The sequence below is a fragment of the Pelobates fuscus genome, chromosome 13, assembly GCF_036172605.1.
Source record: "Pelobates fuscus isolate aPelFus1 chromosome 13, aPelFus1.pri, whole genome shotgun sequence".
NCBI classification, from domain to species: domain Eukaryota; kingdom Metazoa; phylum Chordata; class Amphibia; order Anura; family Pelobatidae; genus Pelobates; species Pelobates fuscus.
This window is the reverse complement of record NC_086329.1, coordinates 74,279,517-74,300,150: the sequence shown is the minus strand read 5'-3', so window position 1 is coordinate 74,300,150 and position 20,634 is coordinate 74,279,517. Positions and strand designations below refer to the sequence as shown.

The window sequence follows — 20,634 nt, the reverse complement described above, 5'->3', positions numbered from 1 at the left end:
GGGAGCTTTGTCTCAGCTGCCTAACTGATAGTTGATACTCCTGGGAGAGTGCAACCTTGACACTTTATAAATGTTCTGATTTCTCTTGAAATCAGCACTATGCTAAGATTCCATGGAGGGAACATTCTGTTAGGCCTAAAAGCAGTTCGGTCTTGACTATTTTTGAAACAATGTGTAAAATTATGCCTATAAAAAAGAACTCAAATCCAAATAGTTATTTCATAATATTGCTTTTTACTTTGTCTTATCTTCTGATTTTTGATCATGTAGAAACCAGTTAAAAAATCTTTATCTCCAATTGTTATATCTGTTGTCAGGGAAGGGTTCGTCAGGAAAGGGTTCCTCAGGAAATTCAGGAGGTGGAACAAAAATTGGAGGAAGGTCAGGGTTATATGGCTCTGGTTTGTAAGGAGGAAGATCAGGACGAGGTTTTGGAAGAGGCCAAGGTTTGAAAGGAGGTATAATGGGATCTGGAATGAACGGTGGAAAAAAAGGAGATTTTGTTGCACGGCCTGATGGAGAGCCTAGAAAATAAGAAGAGGGTACATTTTAACCAAATATAGTATATAAACGCTTTAAGTTGTAGATGCACCTAATACACAAGCCCAAAACAAAACTTTACTTGCTCTTGCCATTGACGTCTCCCATGACCCCATCCTCAGAACATTGAGTTTGAGATTCTCCCAGTCATTAAATCTGTGGCTCATCTCAGTTTTTGCTTCTTTTAAAAAATAAACTGTAATCACAAATCATGTTGAGAGACAAACATACACACTTATGTACCACACCATGAGCAACAGGTGATGGAGACAGGCATCTCCTCGTGCAAAGTGCCTATGGCATCCTATGCACATGTGCAAGATCATCTATGCAACTTATCACATTCTCAAGAATCATCCACAAACCCTAGGTTTGGACAGGCAAGCAAGAAGGTACACAACATGAGAGAGAGAGATTCAGGTTAGCAAATCTGCCTTTCCATCTTCTCCACTAGTGTCACTATGTATGTATTTGGATCAACAGCAAAAAAACTAATGTGAGGAAGGCTAAACTTGATGGACGCAAGTCTCTTTTCAGCTATGTAACTATGTAAGTGGCGGTAGTCATAAATGCAAAGATGTGTGACGGTTCTACTTTAGAGAAGGTGAAAGAACCAGATGTGGTTATGGATTCTGCTTCTAGGTTTGCCACATTTTGCTAAAAGGTGTGCCTTACATAGATAAGGATAGAGTTAGAATAGCAAGGGTTAACTATTGTGGTTTTCATACTTCCATTATTGCCAGGAACCTCTTTTTTAGCAAAGGGTTAATTACCGCAGCTTGTTTCTATTACCTGTCTATTTAAATTATATTGTAAATTGTTGATCAATTATGGAGTCTTCCCCAGTCTGTTTACAAGTGTATAACACTTGTGAACCTTATCTCAAATTACCTGATTACTCCAACTGCTCATACCCTGGGTTCTTCTAATCTATGTTCTTGGATCTCCCTATTGTGTTTCTGCTTATTCTTGGACAGATTTCCTGGTACTCGACTCAGCTTTTGGTTAACGGACCATGCGATCTGTAAGGCCTGGTTTCTCTCTTCCCTGCATTCTGGACTTGTTCTTAACTGCTCTGGTAAATGTACAGTAAACATCACTCACTTATTTTAAACTTTGTATATCTTTGTTTCCTTTTGGAGTCCTATGTCAAACTCCCGTGTTGCACTGCTATTGGAAATTTTACATTGTTTTTGGTCAAATATTTGTTATAATCTCTTCGAGTGCGGTTTTGAACTACATTGTTCTGCCCTCACATGACCTCATTTGCAAGTTGCTAAAATGGCTTACAGTTTATCTCCTAATTCTCATATCAACTTTTCAGAAGGAACATTTAGATATTGTCATTATAGAGATTGTGTTCTGCCTGTCATTTTATTGTTCAGGTGATAATCCTTATTTTATCTTTATAAGAAACTTAAAACTCAAAAGTGACAAGCCTGTTTCCAGGGTCAGGCAAACTGGACACATTATAAACATAAACACAGCAGCACGAGATCCTCAAAGTGAACATTCCTGTTAGAAGAAAGAGTCTTCACTCCCATTGCTCAGGATGCCTCCACATGTCAAGACAAGAAGAAGATGGCCATAGACAAGTGGAGAAAACCCACAAAATGTGTATGCGAGATTGACAGACTTCCTCGAATCCAAATCTCTGCTTGACCCGCTTCAGTCTGGATTCCGCTTGTCACTCTGTTGAAACAGCTGTGACCAAAGTATCCAACGATTTAATCGCTGCTAAATCTTGCGGCCATAACTCTATACTCCTTGATCTTTCTGCTGCCTTTGACACTGTTGATCATCAACAGCTTCTTCTCATTCTCCATAATCTCGGTCTATGAGATACTGCATGTGACAAACTGTCCTTTTTCTGTGAGTTTGCCACGAGTTTTTGCAGGGGCCTGTTTGCCAGCCTCCTACCCAGTGACTATGGTCCTGCAATAGAACTGGCTAATATACTCCAAACAGGCTCTGTTTGTGCAATTGTGACTATATGGTTTGTTTACCGAACAAGCGCACGAACAGAGACCACCATGGAGCTTGTTAACAACTATTAACAACTTGTAACGTTTCTCACCGCAGTGTTCTAATTGCTCGTCTGGGTGGCCGCAATTCCTATGAACAACCACGAGGTGGCGGCCATCTTGTTAGCATGAACGCAGGCAGCGGTGTTTGGGCATGAATCTCATGGAACTGAAATCGGATACAGAAACTCCCGAACACTGCTGGACTTCCATCATTGCCTGCGTTTGTTTCTATTCAGCTTAGAAGGGCACTGTTCGGTGAGATAATTCGTCTGGATGAAGGGAACAAGCTCCAGGGTAAGACTATTGACTCAGTTCGGTAGTTTGTTCATTTGCAAACTACCAAACTAGACCAAACTGATTATCTGGAACTGTTTTGGGCATGAAACCATGCTTGCGGCCGGTCAAAAAGAGACTTCCATGAAACTTTTGAACCCCTGCTCTGATTTGGGTGATTTTGGATTATGTTCACCCAGATGAGGGCTATGCGGGTATGTTATGTTTTGGGGTACTTTCTGAACTTTGTGAAAATTAGTTTTTTCTGCTTGGAGATAATTGAGTTACTTACAGGACTATACTCAATTATCTCCCAAGCAGAGGGGAGGGATTGTGTGCTGTACCTGGGCGTGTCCCAGAGTGTATGTTTGTTCTGATTGGTTTGTGTACTTTGTGTTCCTATACCCCATCACCTTTGGTAAACCACCTTTGGTAAACTCATCAGCTCCTTTGGCTTCCATTACCATTTATATGCAGATGTCACACAAATCTACCTGTCCTCTCCTAATCTCTCTCCGTCCATCTTGACTCGTGTCTCTGACTGCCTCTTTGCGATTTTCAACTGGATGGCTGCTCACTTCCTTAACCCCTTAAAGGGAAACTCCAGTGCCAGAAAAACGATCCGTTTTTCTGGCACTGGAGGGTCCCTCTCCCTCCCACCCCCCAATCCCCGGTTACTGAAGGGGTGAAAACCCCTTCAGTCACTTACCTGGGACAGCGGCGATGTCCCTCGCCGCTGTCTCCGCCTCCGCGACGCTCCTCCTAGTGATTACGTCGGCCGGTGGGCGAGACTAATCTCGCTCACCGGCCGAGGAGACCTAATGCGCATGCGCGGAAATGCCGCGCATGCGCATTACGTCTCCCCATAGGAAAGCATTGAAAAATAATTTCAATGCTTTCCTATGGGGTTTTAAGCGACGCTGGAGGTCCTCACACAGCGTGAGGACGTCCAGCCACGCTCTAGCACAGGAAACCTGTGCTAGAAACTAGGAAGTGACCTCTAGTGGCTGTCTAATAGACAGCCACAAGAGGTGGAGTTAACCCTGCAATGTAATTATTGCAGTTTATGAAAAACTGCAATAATTACACTTGCAGGGTTAAGGGTAGTGGGAGTTGGCACCCAGACCACTCCAATGAGCAGAAGTGGTCTGGGTGCCTGGAGTGTCCCTTTAAGGACCAAACTTCTGGAATAAAATGGAATCATGACATGTCACACATGTCTTGTGTCCTCAAGGGGTTAAACTCAACCTGTCCAAAATAGAACTTCTGGTCTTTCCTCCCTCAAGTGTTGCTACTTCCGTGTCTGTCTCCCTCTAAGTCAACGGCGCCACCATCACGTCTCCCTCGCAGGCTCGCTGCCTAGGTGTTCTCTTTGACTCCGACCTCTCCTTCACCCCTCATGTCCAGTCAATTGCCAAATCCTGCCGCTTCCATCTCAAAAACATAGCTCGCATCCGCCCCTTTTTAACACCAGATGCAGCTAAGGTGCTGGGCCATACCGTTGTTCTTTCTCGCCTTGACTACTGCAAAGTGGTCTTACATGTTCCCAGATTGCACCTCTGCAATCTATGATGAATTTGGCGGTGAGGTTCATTTTCCTGTCTGCCCGCACTTCCCACGCCTCCCCCCTCTGTCAGTCCCTACATTGGCTTCCAGTTAGATATAGGGCTCAATTTAAGATTCTGGTGCTTGCTTACAAATCGCTACATAATGCTGCTCCAACGTACCTATCCTCCCTAATACACAAGTATGCCCCGTTGAGGCCCCTGCGCTCTGCCAAAGACCTACGTCTATCTTCTGTCCGTACTTCCAAATCTGATGCTTGCCTCCAAGACTTCTCAAGGGCTGCACCTTTTCAGTGGAACTCCCTTCCCTTCTCCGTTAGACATTCACTCAGTCTCCGCTCCTTCAAAAAATCTTTGAAAGCACACTTCTTCAGGAAAGCATATAATTTAAACTATTAGCAGGTTTTCATTAATTCTCCATCCCCACCCATGACTCCTCTCCTGCAACTGTCAAAAATAACCTAATACTTTTCTAGCAACCTATTTCATTACCCCTACTTATACCTTTTGTGTCAGTATACCCCACTCTCATTGAGCAGGGCCCTCAACCCCTCTGTTCCTGTGTGTCCACTTGTCTGGTTACAATTACGTGTCTGTTAGTCCACCCATTGTACAGCACTACAGAATTTGCTGGCGCTATATAAATAATAATATAATAATAATAATAATATCAAAAACAGATATGAGAAAGGCTGAACTAGATGCACATGTGTTTCATTTCAGCCTATGTAAATACATAAAGTGGGGCAATGAGAAAAAGATACACTAATTGGGAAGAAACAATGAAAGAGAATCGGGAACTGGGAACCGGACTGAGAAGAAATGAGAAGATATGGGGTGAAGTTGGGGAAAACAGAGTGACAAACACACATGTGAGATACAACAAGAGAGAAAAAGTAGAAAGAATTTCCAAAGGAATTTTCAGGAATTCCAAAAGGAAAAACAAAATACTAGAATAATGCAATGTACAAATACACATCTGCAGAGGGAAGTGTGGGGAGATGGAAAGTTACTTCTGGGGGAGGTGAAGTAGAGGAGAAACTAGGAGGTACACAAGGGTGACAATATAAGCAGGGGAAGAGAAACATGAGGAAGAATGAGGTCATAGGAACATAATTTGGTGTAATAAATGGAGAGGGTGAAAGGTACATAAGTAGGGGATATGGGGGAAGGTTGGTCTCTAGAATTTAGGGGGAGCATTTTTTTTGTAAATTTTCCCAGGAAACCAGATTTTTTAGAAACTGCCCTGGGAGTTTCTATTTGATTTTAAAATGAATCGGTTGTATTCAGATTGCAGAGATGGCAGATTTACCTTCAGGCAATATTATCAGCAAATCAACCTTAGGGTGACCTTGGAGTGCACAGAACAACTGCACATACAGCTATCTCCCAAATGATTGCTAACATATATCAGAATCTTGAGCTTTATTTGGATGGAGAGTGGATGTAAGTGATGACATTGTGTCAAAGCCATAGTGATAAATAATACAATTTTAAAATACTTTTGTTTGTACAATTTTATACTCTATAACAAGAGTTAATTATGTCAGGTGCATTTTAAATTTAGCCTTTACATGCAGATACATTTTTATGAAGTGGGCCTTTATTAATAAACAATTTATCTTTATGGAAAAATTGAAAAGTGACTATGCCTCTTATCTAAAATCTTTATTTTAAGGGTTGTCAATATGGGCAAAATTTACCCAGCATTTTAAACATTAATCAATCATTGTCATCTCTCACCTCCTACTGGGATCATACATAAATATATGCAGCCATTAAAACAGCACTTTTTGCCCCAACCGCAGCTGTCAACATCGTTGCACAAATCTTTGGGATTAGGCAAACAACGAACATTGTGGAGATATGGTGGGCACTCCCCTAGAAAAAAAATAAAACAAGCAGATTTACATTGATGATACAATAAAAAATATATGGAATGGAAGGTTGTTAATTATACCTTTTGTACATCAGTATAAATGTCCACACTGACATGTACCAATCAGTTTTGTATTCAGTTAGAGATCTAGAAACACTTACAGAAATATATGTATGAGTATCCTTAATTTGCTGAACTTAACAGATCTGGTCAGGGTGCAATGAGTTTTGGCAACACAATCAAAGACACATTTTGCTGCCCTCCCCCGCCACATGCATCTTTGCCTGCGTGTCTCTTAACCCCTTTTTGCCCATCTTACTCATCCTTTTGTCCCTCTTGTGTATTTCATCCCCATTTTCTTGTCTCTTATACCCCCTTTTGCACAATCTTAAACCCTCCTTTATCTGACTCTTACTCCCTCTTTTGTGTATATCTAACTCCCCTTGTTTAGCCTGCTCTCCCCCTCTTTCTTTTGTGGCTCTTACCTCCTGTTGTAGTGTGGCCTCATGGACCACGGTACAGGATCTTCTTTATCCTCTACTTAGTCTGACAAGAAGCTGCCACTGCTATATATATTCACAAGTTGATACTTGGAAATGAATATTTGAAATTAACAGGGTTCTCTAAATTCTCTCTAATTATCTAAAATGAGAATTCAAGTGAATATCAAATTTAAGACCATAGCAAACTTAGAGAATGTTTCCAGTTCAGCTGTTGCCTTGAATTTAGGATTCACTTGAAATTCTAACTTCAGTGAATAGCCCTGTAACTTTTTTGCTACTGAAAATCATGCCATCTGCTAGACATGTGCAATTCGTTTCGGTCCGAATATGAATTCGGACGAATTTCGGGCAATTCGGACATTCGGGTACTTCCAAATGTCCGAATTGCCGAAATGCCGAGGTCCCGAAATTACCGAATTTCCAAAGTGTCGAAGTGCTGAACTGCCAAAGTTCCGAAGCACAGTATTGCCTAAGTACTAATATACTTACCCAGTGAAAGAAGAAGAATGTTACATTGTAAACTATTTTAAATAAAAAGTATACAAACATAGCCAGGATTCAGCTGTAAGCATTTGCAACACTTACAACAATCAAGTAACATATATTCATATAAAATGTAAGTTACTTGGCCAGTCAAGTCCCCCCCCCCCCTTATTAGTATTTAGGGCCCCCACCCACCGCTGAGGAGTGGGGGCCAGGGGAAGGACACTAGGTCCCCCCCTTATTCCAATTTAGGGCCCCCACCCGCCGCTCAGGGGTGGGGGCCAGGGGGAAGACATTAGGTCCCCCCTTTATTAGTATTTAGGGCCCCCACCCAATGCCCGGGGGTGGGGGTCAGGGGGGAGGACATTAGGTCTCCCCCCCTTATTCCAATTTAGGGGCCCCACCCGCAGGTCAGCGTTGGGGGTCAGGGGGGAGGACAATAGGTCCCCCCCATCATTTTACTTTAGGGCCCCCACCCGCCGCTCAGGGGTGGGGGCTAGGGGGGGGCAATAGGTCCCCCCTTTAGTTTAAAAACCCCCACTCCTGCATCGCGGGTGGGGGCTCGGGAGGGAGGACCCTATTTTTTTTTTTTTTTAAAACAGTGAGCAGCCATAGGCTGCTCACTGTTTAATAGACATGCCCCTACTCGCGGTATAGCGAGTAGGGGCAACATTTACATTTGGTAGATAATACCGTGAGAATTAGTGAGTTATCTACTAAGCGGCTGCAATAGTAGTCCCGAGGTGCCGAAGTCCCGAAATTCCGAAATGCTGAAGTTCCGAAGTGTCGAAGTCTTGAAGTGCCTAATTGCCGAAGTCCCGAATTGCGAAAATCCCGAATTTCGGAATGCCGAACCGAACCGAAAAATTTCCCCATGCACATGCTTACCATTTGCATATGGGAAAACGGTCCATGAAGAACAAACTACCCAACAACCCTTCTTGTCTCACCTGTCTTCAGAAATATGCAAATCTTTCCTAGGAAATAAAGTGAGGGGAGGAGTTTCTCGCGAGGGGCTGGATACACTATGGTTCCGAGCAGCCTATTGGCTATACAGATGCACCTTCTGATAGGTGGCCACAAAATACGAGATTGCCTCCTATTGGCTGACGGAACTAACTTTTTTTCCTGGCGGGACATTTAAAAGACCGGAAGATCATGATGTGTACCTCACAAGCCGGATGCCCCTGACGAAGTCTAAGGACGAAACGCGTAGGGCGGCAGGAATACTTTATATTACGGACTTTTGATTTTGTATTTTAAAAGTTTTTATTTTGTTCGTGTTTCTTCCATCTGGGTTCCTGTGTTTCTACCTTGGGATCCACCGAGAAGTTTACAACAATATTTGATGGGCTTTTAACCTTCTGGCATTTTGTAAGTGCATTCAATAAAGTGTTTCCTATATCCTTAAAGTGGTACACTATGTTCCTTTATTTTTTCCCTTAACCCCTTAAGGACCAAACTTCTGGAATAAAAGGGAATCATGACATGTCACACATGTCATGTGTCCTTAAGGGGTTAAAGCAAATTCTTGGGAAAAAGAAGATTCTATCGATCCTCCTGTCTACATTCAAAGAGATTATATTGGGAGATATTTTATTATACATTTTATGTTTCTTCCGAAGATACCGAGGAATCTTCATACTCCCATATAATATTTGGGTAATTTATTTTATTGTATATATACCCACTTGTATTTTATCCACTGGTATATTGTGTATAAGGTGTATATAATTTTTGCTAGGAAATAAAGTAGCTTGGAAGATGCTGGATGTTCGACAACACAATTATACTACTGTAGGACAGTGACCTAACTACATTAAATCTATGTTTAAAGCATGACAGATCCAGAGGGTGATCACCAGAGACATTTTTGCCTTGCGTGGCAGCAAGGAATAAAGGAATGACCATTCATCAAATGCCTATAGACATGTTGTTTATATGAATCTGTGTATCTACCTGTATGTGGGCATGGGTATCTTTGTTTGGCATATGTGTGAATTTGTGTATATGTGAATTTATCACTGTACCAATTTTTTAATCCTTAATTAATGTCTAGCACTGCCCCTCCAGAATTTGGCCTTTGAATCCGCCTCTAGATTATTCCTTGTTTAACATACAGAAATGGGTCACTGAACTTTCCTTGACAAGTGTTTGATTGTTCTGCATGTAATGAAAAACCAAGAAACATGTTATTTTAAAGTTACCTCATTAATTAATGCCCAGCCCAATGTAGTTGAACTTCATCAGTAACAGGTGCCATAAAGTTCTCAGTGAGTCATCTATGAGCATTGTGATTACACTGCATAAATATAAATAAAGGACGCCTTACCTGCTAGGACTAGCTTCCTTTTTACATTTATATACATTTTAAAGTATATGTTAAAACTGGCTTTGTGTGTGGCAGCTGGGGGATGAAGCTGAAGGTCATTCGATGTGTGAACACTTTGAGAAAGACTTACTGAAGGTGAAACGCATCAGTGTTATACATTTATGATATTGCTTTTACTGTTATATTTATTTTAAAGAAAGAGTTAATAAAGTATTTTTTTTCACTATATCACTGGGCTTACCCTGGTTCCTTTTCCCAGAGTTGGATCACTCATTCATTTGGTGGCTAACATACCACCTGTGCAATGTGGACTGAGCAAAAATTATATTTTGCACCATGACAGAGAGTACCTCTCCAATTTTTGTTTTATGCTTTCATTATCAACAGTGAGCACTATATTTTTTATTCTTTGTTATTATCTGCATATATGCACTGTGAGATTTCCTATCAACAAATAAGAAAGTGGGGATTATACCACTTGATGCTGCTTTCTGGGAGCCAGTTGGAGGCTCCAAAATCTGTGAGTGTATTTTCACTTTGATTTTATCCTTATACTCCAACATATTACACTAGATTAGGATTTTCTTTTATCTTTCTGTTTATCTTTCATACTTCCTGGAATATCTGCCATTGGAGCTAAAGGCATCCCCAGGTTGGTAATGTGTTGCCCAGGTATAAAAAGTAGAGCTTCTCCTAGCTCTACAAAGTGTAAGTGCATCTCCTATTATCTCCGAGTTATTCTTACTTAAGCTTCTACACTATATTTGGCATTTCTTCACTTTTACATATTCCTGATTTGAGAATCCCTTAGGACACTACTCCTTCTCTCCATCATGCACACCTGGACCGGAATCATAGGCGTGCGCACGGGGTGTGCCGGGTGTGCCTGGGCACACCCTAATCCCCGCGGCACGCCTATGGATTATGTCCTGCAGGAACGGAGTTCCTGCACTTTTTATGAGCAGGAACACCGTTCCTGCAGGCACTCAGCGCCCCCAAATGCCCCCCTTCCTCCCCCTGTCATGGGGGGGGCAAGAGGTGATGGACCCCAAACCCCCCTCCTCCCCCGGTCGGGCGCCTGTCTTTATCTCAGCCGCGACGAGGGAGCTGTGTGCTCTCTGCTCCCTCTCGCCGTGCGCCGTTTGCGGATGCCGGAGCCGGAATATGACGTCATATTCCGGCTCCCAGCTACAGCAGACAGCCCGCGTGGTGAGAGGGAGCAGAAAGCACACAGCTCCCTCGCCGCGGCTGAGATAAAGACAGGCGCCCGACCCACTGGAACCCAGGGGCAAGTCCACGCCAGCACTCCAGGTAGGGAGGCTGGGTGGACATTTTTTAATAAAAAAAATAATAATTTGTGTGTATGTGTCTGTGAATGTATGTATGGGTGTCTGTGAATGTATGAGTGTGTGTCAGTGTATGTGTCTGTGAATGTGTGTGTGTATATGAATGTGTGTGTATATGTGTGTCTGTGAATGTATGTATGGGTGTCTGTGAATGTATGAGTGTGTGTGTCTGAATGTGTGTGTGTCTGAGTATGGGTGTCAGTGTGTGTGTGTGTACATATATATATATATATATATACACACACACACACACACACACACACTACCAGCACCCTCACACACACATCACACTAACAGCACCCTCACACATACACACACACAGCAGCACCCTTACACACAGCACACTAACAGCACACACACACACACAGCAGTGTGTGTATATATATATATATATATATATATATACACACACACATACACATGCGGCGTGTGTTTGTGCTTTAGGGTGCACACCCTAATGCAATAGGCTGCGCACGCCTATGAGGAATAGAGACACTCCATTATTCAACTCTATGCACTAGAAACCTACCATCTTTTACACACATGGAATTCAAGAACTGACTGTTCACTTACTACCTAATATACCGCACCACTTGACGGGTACCACTGAACGATATAATCCATGTTATTCACTTCCTCTGTCAGTGGATTTAATGTTGTGGCTGATCAGTGTATACATACCTGCATTCGCAGACACATTCACACTATGAACAAACAAATTAACCTTTTTTTATTCACTTCTGATATCCTGTCTTGTATCATCTCCAGCATTTTAACATGCAATGAATTCAGTCCCTAGTGATATTTTTTTATTTATAGAATAACCCCTTTTTCACCCCTTCTGAATCTTTTTGTGTGCGTGTACTTGTTTGCTGCTCATAGGCGCTACAAAAATGTAGCAAACCTAAGCATGCCTGTATGCACACCCTAATATAATGAGCACACCTATGATCCCATTATTTGATTGGCAATTTGACAGCCCTGCAAGGGAAGACAGACTATGCCAAAATATAACAAATAAGCTAGTTAGTGTCTTAATAGTTGTTGCATATCTCTTTGGGAGTGGCTACAAGGAAGTTCAAAGTGTTTTTCACACTTGATTTGGGATCCAAGACAATTTTGTTTGCAATTCCACTAGTTGAAACATGCACAAATTATTAGTCAGGTCCACAGCCAATAATAGATTATCTACTATAGCATCACTGCCATCACCAGTGCAGTGGAGACCCATTTGACATCACGATGAGTCTAATGTATCTCATTTTACAGTTTAAGAATTGCTTGCCATCTGGGTGTCCATGTATTTAACCACCAATAGAAACACCAAGAAAATATGTCACATTGGTAAAGATAATACACATGGAATTGCTGACTTCCATCTCAAAATGGTCACCATGTAGTTGAAACTGGGATTAATTTTAAAGGGTTATTCACTGAAGTGAAAATTCAAAGTGAATTTATCATTTAACCACTTAAGGACTGAGGCAGTTGTACAAGTTATGATCAAAACAGAATGTCAACAAAACTTTGAATTTGAGCTATATGTCTGTTCAACCAGAATTCACCTCATTCATATTAACTGCACCCACACGTATTATTTTGTTCAGGAGAAACAGGGATCTCATGTCATATCAAATATTTATATATGAAACATACTTTAATATTAATAAAATACTTGCCTACTTTTGTAAATGGTATGCCATCATGGGGGTAATTCTCATTCCTAGGCTGCCATACGGTCTCAAAGGCAACGTAACCAATCTGGCAAATTTCACTGAGAAAAAACTGAAACACAAGCCTTATATTTGACTTTTGAAAACACCATAAAACCTGTACATGGGGGGGGGGGGGGGCACTGTTATACTCGTGAGGCTTCGTTGAACAGAAATATTAGTGTTTCAAAACCGTAAAGCGTATTAAACAGTTATATTGTCAGTGCAAGTGCAGTTTGTGTTACATTTTACTGTTTTGAAATACTAATATTTGTGTTCAGCTTCCCGAGTAAAACGGTACCTCCCCCTTGTACAGGTTTTATGGTGTGTTGGAAAGTTACAGGGTTAAATATAGGGCCTGCAAACCAAATTCTGTGGACTTTCTGCCTGGTTTGTCAGGCAGGTCCTCACATCGTAATTAATAAAATTACTTAATTATGTAAAAATATTACATAAATATAAATGTAGAATTTAAATATGTATCTCTCTCTCTATATATATATATATAGATTTATGATTAAAAAGTATTTGAGTAACCATTAAATAATATTTCAGGGGTATGATAGTCTTGTGCAAGCTCCAGGAAAAAGTACCTTTCGGTCTATTTTCAAAATAGGAGCAGAGCGTGCTATCAGCCACTGGCTGCATATGGAAGAGGTAAACTGCAACAGAATCAGTTTGGTATTGAAAGTGCTGGGTTGAACGTGTTTTGGAAGTATTTATAAAGTGATGTTTGTGGAATGCCAAACTGCAAAACGTGGCATTTTTATGCAGTGCCCAATTGCCAAGCATCCTGATTTTATTTGAACAGTCTGGTTTGTAGACACCTTTGGAGTTGAATTTTTTTGGTGTGACCTTGACTCCTTTCCTTCTACTCTCTTGTACTGTTGGATATACTTAGCAACACAGTATGTGTAACAACTGCATGCCTCTCAACTGTCCTGCTTTTGGCTAGACGGCCCTGATTTGGGGGTCCTGTGCTGCCATCCTGATTTTGTTTCCTGATGTTCCACATCCGGGAAAACCAGGGAACTGTCCTTTGGTAGCACAACGCAAGTGCATTATTAGATTGTGCAGAAGGCATTACAATCATGCAGAGGACGCTTCAGCAGTGCTCCCGGAAATGTCCTCTCTGTAGTGGGCTGGCCAAAAGCCCATGCGTGAGCCTGGCGTGCTTGACACCAGGCTCACATGTCCTTAATTTTCCCCAGCAGCAAAGTTGTGATGTATGCAACTGAGATGCAGTGCAAAATGCATTCCTAAAGAGGTTTGTGTGTCTGCCAGATGCAGATGCATCCTGCATTTGTACAGTAAAATGGCACGTTGCATTTGCCTGATTTGAAATACTCAATGTCCTCTCTGCTTTGAGCTAGCTTAATGATGAACACGTGTTGTTCTTTATAGGGACTTTCTATGGTTTCTTCAAAAACAGGACAAAGGGGAAGCATCCTGGGATGACAAGACACTGGTCCGAAAACAGGACTGTCCAAGAATATTCTGAAGTTATCAATCCTGGATCTCTACCTCAGTGGGAATGTACTACTGTACAGCAGGGACCTCAAACTCTGACTCCCCACAACTCCCAGAATTATATGAGTGCAAAAGATGGTCAGATAATCATGGGAGTTGTAGTTCATAAACATCTGAGGGGCCAGAGTTTGAAATGCCTGCTCTACAGACTCCTTCAAACACTCCTCATGTCGCTAACTAGAAGGGCTTATTCACTGTCTTGGACTAAATGCCTAAAAAATAAAAAATGTATACTTGTTTATCTTATTTGCTTCAAAAAGAAACCAGATGTTCATTTAGATATCCGTGCAACACATTTTATTTCTATTATTATTTTATCCATTATCAATATTACTCTACTAATATACAAAATATGAACATATCTATATTCTCTGTTGCAGTAGTATTTATTTGATATACATGTAAAGCATTATTTATGTTATTTGGTTTTAAATCTATGTTAAACCTATATTGTACAAAATGCAGTAGGCTCTTACCGGATGGTTTGATGACATATCCTAAGTTCAAAGAGATAAATGTTAAAAAGCTTGATAGCAGGAATAAGACTGAGACACTCTGGGACTTCATCATGCTCTGATGAGTTGTGTCTAAGGAGGCTGATATAAATAGTCTTACACCCAGGGAAAAGGGTGTTGCCAGGTTATTGTACATAATTATATTTATACTGGTAAATCTTAACAAATCCAATTTTATTCTCACTCCCTTTTATGCATTGTGCAACGTTTGTGTGTGTGGTAGGGTGGATAGGGTGCTACAGAACCAGATTATCAACCAAATAAATCCATGTCAGACTTGCATTATGAACCAGGAGCAATTAAAGTATACAGAAACATCAGTCAATGTGTACATATCACTTCCAGCAAGTGTTGTGGAGTTTTGTTTTGTTTTTACAAAGGGGATATAATATCGTCTTAATGTACACAATGTATTTCCATCAGCCAAACATGAGATATGTCTGGATGAGGGCCTTACTGGGATGAAAATTCAGCCTGGCAGATAAGGGCAGAGCAGCCCACTATGAGGGGCGGGTCCAGAAAGGGTGTCTGTCTACGTTAGTGTGATGCCCCTCCATCGCATCTCGTGCTCTGGGATGGAGTATGTCCTGTGTTTTCTTTTTTGTGCAACGTAAGCATGTGCTGCATTTGCTAGTGACTTGTCTCTGGCGTCGTCAATAGTGGGATACCAGAGAACAAAAGTGGAACAGGGCTGTTAAAGTGTGTTGTGCGTATGTGTAGATGCTCCCTGTGGTGTTGCATGTGTTTTGAGTTTGCTTGTACGATTGCATGTATGAAGAGAGGACTGTTTGTGTTGTAGTATGTGTGTGTAAAGTGACTGTTTGTGGTGTACTATATGTGACTAGGGGCTGTAGTATGTGTGTTTCTGGACTGTAAAGTATTTGTGTGCGTATTTATAGGGCCTGTAGAGTGTGTGGTCTTAGAGGGTGTTGTGTGTGCATGTAAGAGCTGTACTATGTATGTATACCTACGGGATACTGGTGGTTGCATTGTGTGTGTATCTCCCCTGCCGGCCTCGACCCATGGCCACCGCAGCACACCGGGCATTTGCCGGTTTGCCCGATGGCCAGTCCGGACCTGGTCTAGACTGTTACTGCCAAAAGTATTTTACCAAACCTTAGTCCTCAAGGGGTTTAGCAACCAGACTTAGTGGGTCGGCTGAAATGATTTGCAGGAAGCCTCGTGTGCATTCCTACCAGGCTGACCTGCCAGTCATAAGGGTGGACACCCTTTAAGGTGGGAAAACAAGGGCTGGCTGCACTCACATAAACATGTATAAATAGGGTGCCCGATAGACCCAGTGTAAATTATCAAACCATTTCCAAATGATCTGACAACCTGCGAGGTTACCACTCCAAGCTTTTAGCTATAAAGGTTATGGTGTTTTGCGTCAGTGGTGGAACACCTGGGTTCACAATGGCTGCAATTTCAACCAGGCCCTGGTTGTTCCGCATCTCACAGGGCCAGCAACCATGCAACAACAAGCCCATTAGGTGGGGGGTCCACGCTTAGAGCCCCTTGATGTTTATCTCTGAATAGGGGCCCAGTCAAGCCCTTTGGCTCTTTAATAGAAAAACGGACAGGGCCGTTGTCAGAACACTAGTTCCCCTGCGGCCTACTGGAGGTAGTGAATTCTGTTCACTTCCTCCTAGCTTGCAGGGAGCCGCATGGGGAAGAGAGGACGTGGCACAGAGAGGAGTGGAGAAAGACTAACTGCTTCAACATCCTGTAGTCAACTCCCACTGGACCCCTGTGAAGCCAACTTTCTGCAACCAATAGAAACAGGAGGGTTGCTAAAAAATAGTGACTTACCCAAAGAAAAAATAATCACCAACTATTTCAAACCCCGAAGGGAAACATGGGAACACCCCAATCGATATTCCACACTTCAAACAGATACCCCTCAAAAGAGAATCAGATTGGAAGATTAAAAAAAAAAAGGGTTAACCTATGAAAATCTAATTGTAAATGATATACATAAAGGTATATTTAACATATCGGGTATCCCATTGTCAGGCAAAGAAATCTCAGTATTGGAAAAATGCATGAAATTTGCCCCTAATCATCAGGGAAATGACTTTGATATTTACATAGACCTGACAAAATATATCAGACGACATTTCCTTATGCATCCCTCTGGGTCAAATGATATAGAAAGTGATGATTCCTAAAGGAAACATTTTAAACCTAAATCACATTTCTTCCCAATACAAAGCAAAGGTCCTTATTTGACAGTTTTTGAACAAATGGTGGACAAAGAATTCAGATCTTTGTTCAATAATCGTAAAAAATATTTCTCAATTATGTCTCAATAATCTTATGAAAAGAAGGGACATTATTATCAAGGAAGCTGACAAGGGGGGAGGGGGGAAGGGGGTATAGTGGTCATGTCCACTGAATACTTTCTGCAGGAAGCCCAAAATATCCTAGCAGATGTTAGCACATACAGTACTTAAGGAAGATCCCACAAAAATTTTAACTCTCAACTAGAACAACTGTTGAGACAGGCCAAATTAGAAAATACAATCTCTCAACCAAATTTTGACTATATATTGCAACTCACTCCTAGAATTCCCATCTTTTATTTTTTACCTAAAACTCATAAAAATCTGTTAAAACCTCCAGGACGTCCAATAATCAGTGGGATAAATTCTATTACAGCCAATTTATTTATTTGTTGAATTATTTTTATTTGTTGATTCATTTTTACAAACATATGCACAAACAGCACCATCTTACGTTAAATACACCAAATCCTTTTTGCAGGTGATGGAGAACATCGAGTGGAGTCCAGAATACAGCTGGGCAACACTCGATGTTACTTCATTATATACAGTAATTGAACACCATTTGGGACTTGAGGCTATAGATTACTTTATGACCAGGGATACTAAAATATATTCCCAGGTTAAAAATGTTGTAGTGACATCAGTTCAATTTATTTTAGAGCATAATTATTTTTTATTTAATGGTAAGTATTATTTACAGATCACGGGGATCGCCATGGGCACCAGGTTCACCCCCAGCTATGCCAACACATACATGAGAAGATGGAAAAATATCTTTGTGTGGTCTGGTCATGGCTGGAGGGAGAACCTGGTGCTCTGGCGGAGATACATCGATGATATTTGGAAGGGTCTTATTTTTGTTTTCAAGAATTTGTGGGATATCTTAATGATCACTTAAAATTTACACCAGTTTGGAATAAAACTACTATAAAGTTTTTAGATGTGACATTGACGTATAGGGATAATCATATTGTATCAAAATGCTTTTTAAAACCCACTAACGGCAATGGGTATGTTCATAATAATAGCTGCCATCACAGGACGTGGCTAAAAGGAATAGCCAAAAGCCAATTCATGCGTGTGAAGCGCAATTGTTCCCACCCCCAGGATTTTGAATCTCAATCAATACGCATTAAGAATAAATTGATAAATAAGGGAAATAATAAAAACAGTCTGGAAAAAGCGATTAGGGCCATAAAGAAGGTGGAAAGCAGTGAGTTGCTAATGGACAAACCAAAAATAAAAGATTCCGGTGATTTTTTTACCAATATGCATTTACCACAATATAATGTAAACCATCAACGTATCAAAAAGGGTCTACAAAAATATTGGTCTGTTTTACTTGGAAGATCCAATATTGGGAAGCTCCCTACCAAAACATCCTACTTTAATATGTAGAAAAAAATTGGAATTTAAGAAATCTACTAGCCCCCAGTTATGCATCAAAATTTAAAACCAGTAGGGAGATAGAAACACTAAAAGGATTTAGGGGGTGTAATAGTTGCAAGGCCTGCTCCATGGTTAATTTTGTTAAAACTAAAACTTTTTGTAGTTCTGTCACTGGGGAGTCTTTTTGTATCAAAGCGGAGATGTGATGCCGCACAGACTTTGTGGTTTACTTACTGCAGTGTCCGTGTGGCAAACAATATGTTGGTCACACTAAGAGAAACTTAAAAACTCCTGTTTTGGAGCATATAAACAACATAAAAAAAAGTATTTTGTCACATTCGGTCCCGGTACATTGTAACTCATGTCCCCTTTTTTCCTTTAAAATTATTGGAATTGAGAGGGTTTTACCCCATTGGAGAGGAGGGAATAGGGTCCAGAGATTGTCCCAAATAGAGACCTTTTGGATCCATAATTTACGTACTTTGGAACCACGGGGACTAAATGTGGACATCGACTTGGTTTGCTTCTTATAAATGATGGGTATTAATGTCGGCTGATATGACCGTCTTTACTTCTTTTCAATTTGATTTATTCTATGTTGATATTCATTTTTGGTGTTTTGCTTCTATTTTACTTTTTATTTTTATTTTGTTTATTATTTATCTATGTCATTTTTTATTTTTTTTTGAATTTGATAATTTTTATTTTCCGTTAAACAGCAATAGGGATACAGAAGAGAAGAAGGGAAGGGTATCATGTAAACATTGTCATTTAGTAACGTACAATGCATCAAACATTAGTCTGTAACAATTCGAAGTGATACACAATGTGGCATTATGCTTCAGCCTGGTATATCATATTGTTGCATACAGTCAGTAGATCAAAGATCAGTCCCTAGTCTACCCACCCTCCCCTAGAATTCCAGGAGTTGGTGGACTAACCGGGAGCGCATCACGAATTGCTAAACTGTGATTACTTCCTGTCGCTAGATAGCCAGAGGCTGTATATGTAGCTGCCTCAGATTTTCAAGCATCATACTCTTTTACTGTAGAGAAGGAAAACGGGTTTAGGCATGGAAGGGTGGGGGGGAAGGGGGAACTTGGTAAGGGAGACTAGTCCGCGCTACTTAGGCTGGTCTAATGTGAGACCCGCCTGGTTGCGTGGATTGCGTTAAGAAGTTGGTCCACCTAGTGTGTGCTAAGTTCATGTGCTTCTTTTCTCCATATTGGCGAGCGTAAACCATCTCATAGGCCCAGTTTAGTTTAATTTGGTTCATGAGAGCTTCTCGTGGTGGGGCTGATGTCTGCTTCCACCTCCGAGCAATACACATGGCTGCGGAGACAAGGACATGGTATGTTGCTGCCCACATGTCTTTGGTGAGTGATTCCGGTGGTATAAATAGTATGCACAATTCCAACGTCAATGAGATCTGTGTTTGTATAATATCAGTTATGATAGAGTGTACCTCCCGCCAGAAGGGTGTGATAAGTGGACATGACCACCAGACGTGTACCATGGTGCCCTTATGTTGGCCGCATCTCCAACATAAGTCGGAGGACTGTGGCCATATCTGGTGTATTCTAGCTGGTACTAGGTACCATCGGTATATCAGTTTACGTTGCATCTCTATGTGGGATGCACATGAGGAGACCCCTTTGTGCGAGGAGTATGCTTTGGCCCAATCTTCTTGTGATATGGATTTGCCTAATTTTCTATGCCAAGCTTGAATGTGCGAGTTATTACTCTGGTCCCGTGACTGGGTCAGTGCTTTGTAGCTGATGGAGATTAATTTTTTCGGTGGTTTTTTGTTGGCGCACACCAGTTCAAATTCGGTCATTGACCTAGTGCTTGTAGTGGCCGGTGAGCTAGGCTTGTTTGTATTTAGATAGGATTTAATTTGCAAGTAGGCAAAAAATAGCCTGTGTGGTAGATTAAATTATTGTTGGAGGTCTGGGAATGGCTTTAAGCCTTTGTCGTTATATAACTGCCCTATCTCATGGATTCCCTCTTGTAGCCATGGTTGTGTGTTTAGAGTTGGTATAACATGGTTTAGTGTGGTCAGTGGGGCTGCTAATGGCATTGGTAGATATCGGACCATCATACCTTTGGCGGAGTCCCAGATATGTAGGATATGTTGAGTCGTGGGTAGGAGGTGGCTGGTGTCCGTCCTATGTGATCTAGGGGTCCATAGAATAGAGTGGAGCGTCAATGGGTGAACCCAACTGTTTTCTATTTCTAACCATTGGGGTGCT

General features: G+C 41.3%; 1 protein-coding gene across 1 annotated transcript; it reads right to left on the bottom strand.

The window, feature by feature from the left end:
- Window positions 1-214: 214 nt before the first annotated feature.
- LOC134582621 (nematocyst expressed protein 4-like) lies at window positions 215-14,760 on the bottom strand. The gene is made up of 3 exons (XM_063439285.1): window positions 14,667-14,760; window positions 6,149-6,286; window positions 215-524 (listed from the first exon to the last, which is right to left on the bottom strand). Exons 1-3 carry the CDS (start codon window positions 14,758-14,760, stop codon window positions 289-291), a joined length of 468 nt encoding a protein of 155 aa, XP_063295355.1. The 3' UTR covers window positions 215-288.
- Between the last annotated feature and the right edge of the window lie 5,874 nt (window positions 14,761-20,634).

Coding starts and splice junctions, on each gene's coding strand:
- LOC134582621 (XM_063439285.1), bottom strand. CDS start 14,760: ATGATGAAGTCCCAGAGTGTCTCAGTCTTATTCCTGCTATCAAGCTTT. Junction 6,287..14,666: donor ATATGTCATCAAACCATCCG/GTAAGAGCCTAC, acceptor TTTTTTTTCTAG/GGGAGTGCCCACCATATCTC. Junction 525..6,148: donor ATGTATGATCCCAGTAGGAG/GTGAGAGATGAC, acceptor CTTATTTTCTAG/GCTCTCCATCAGGCCGTGCA.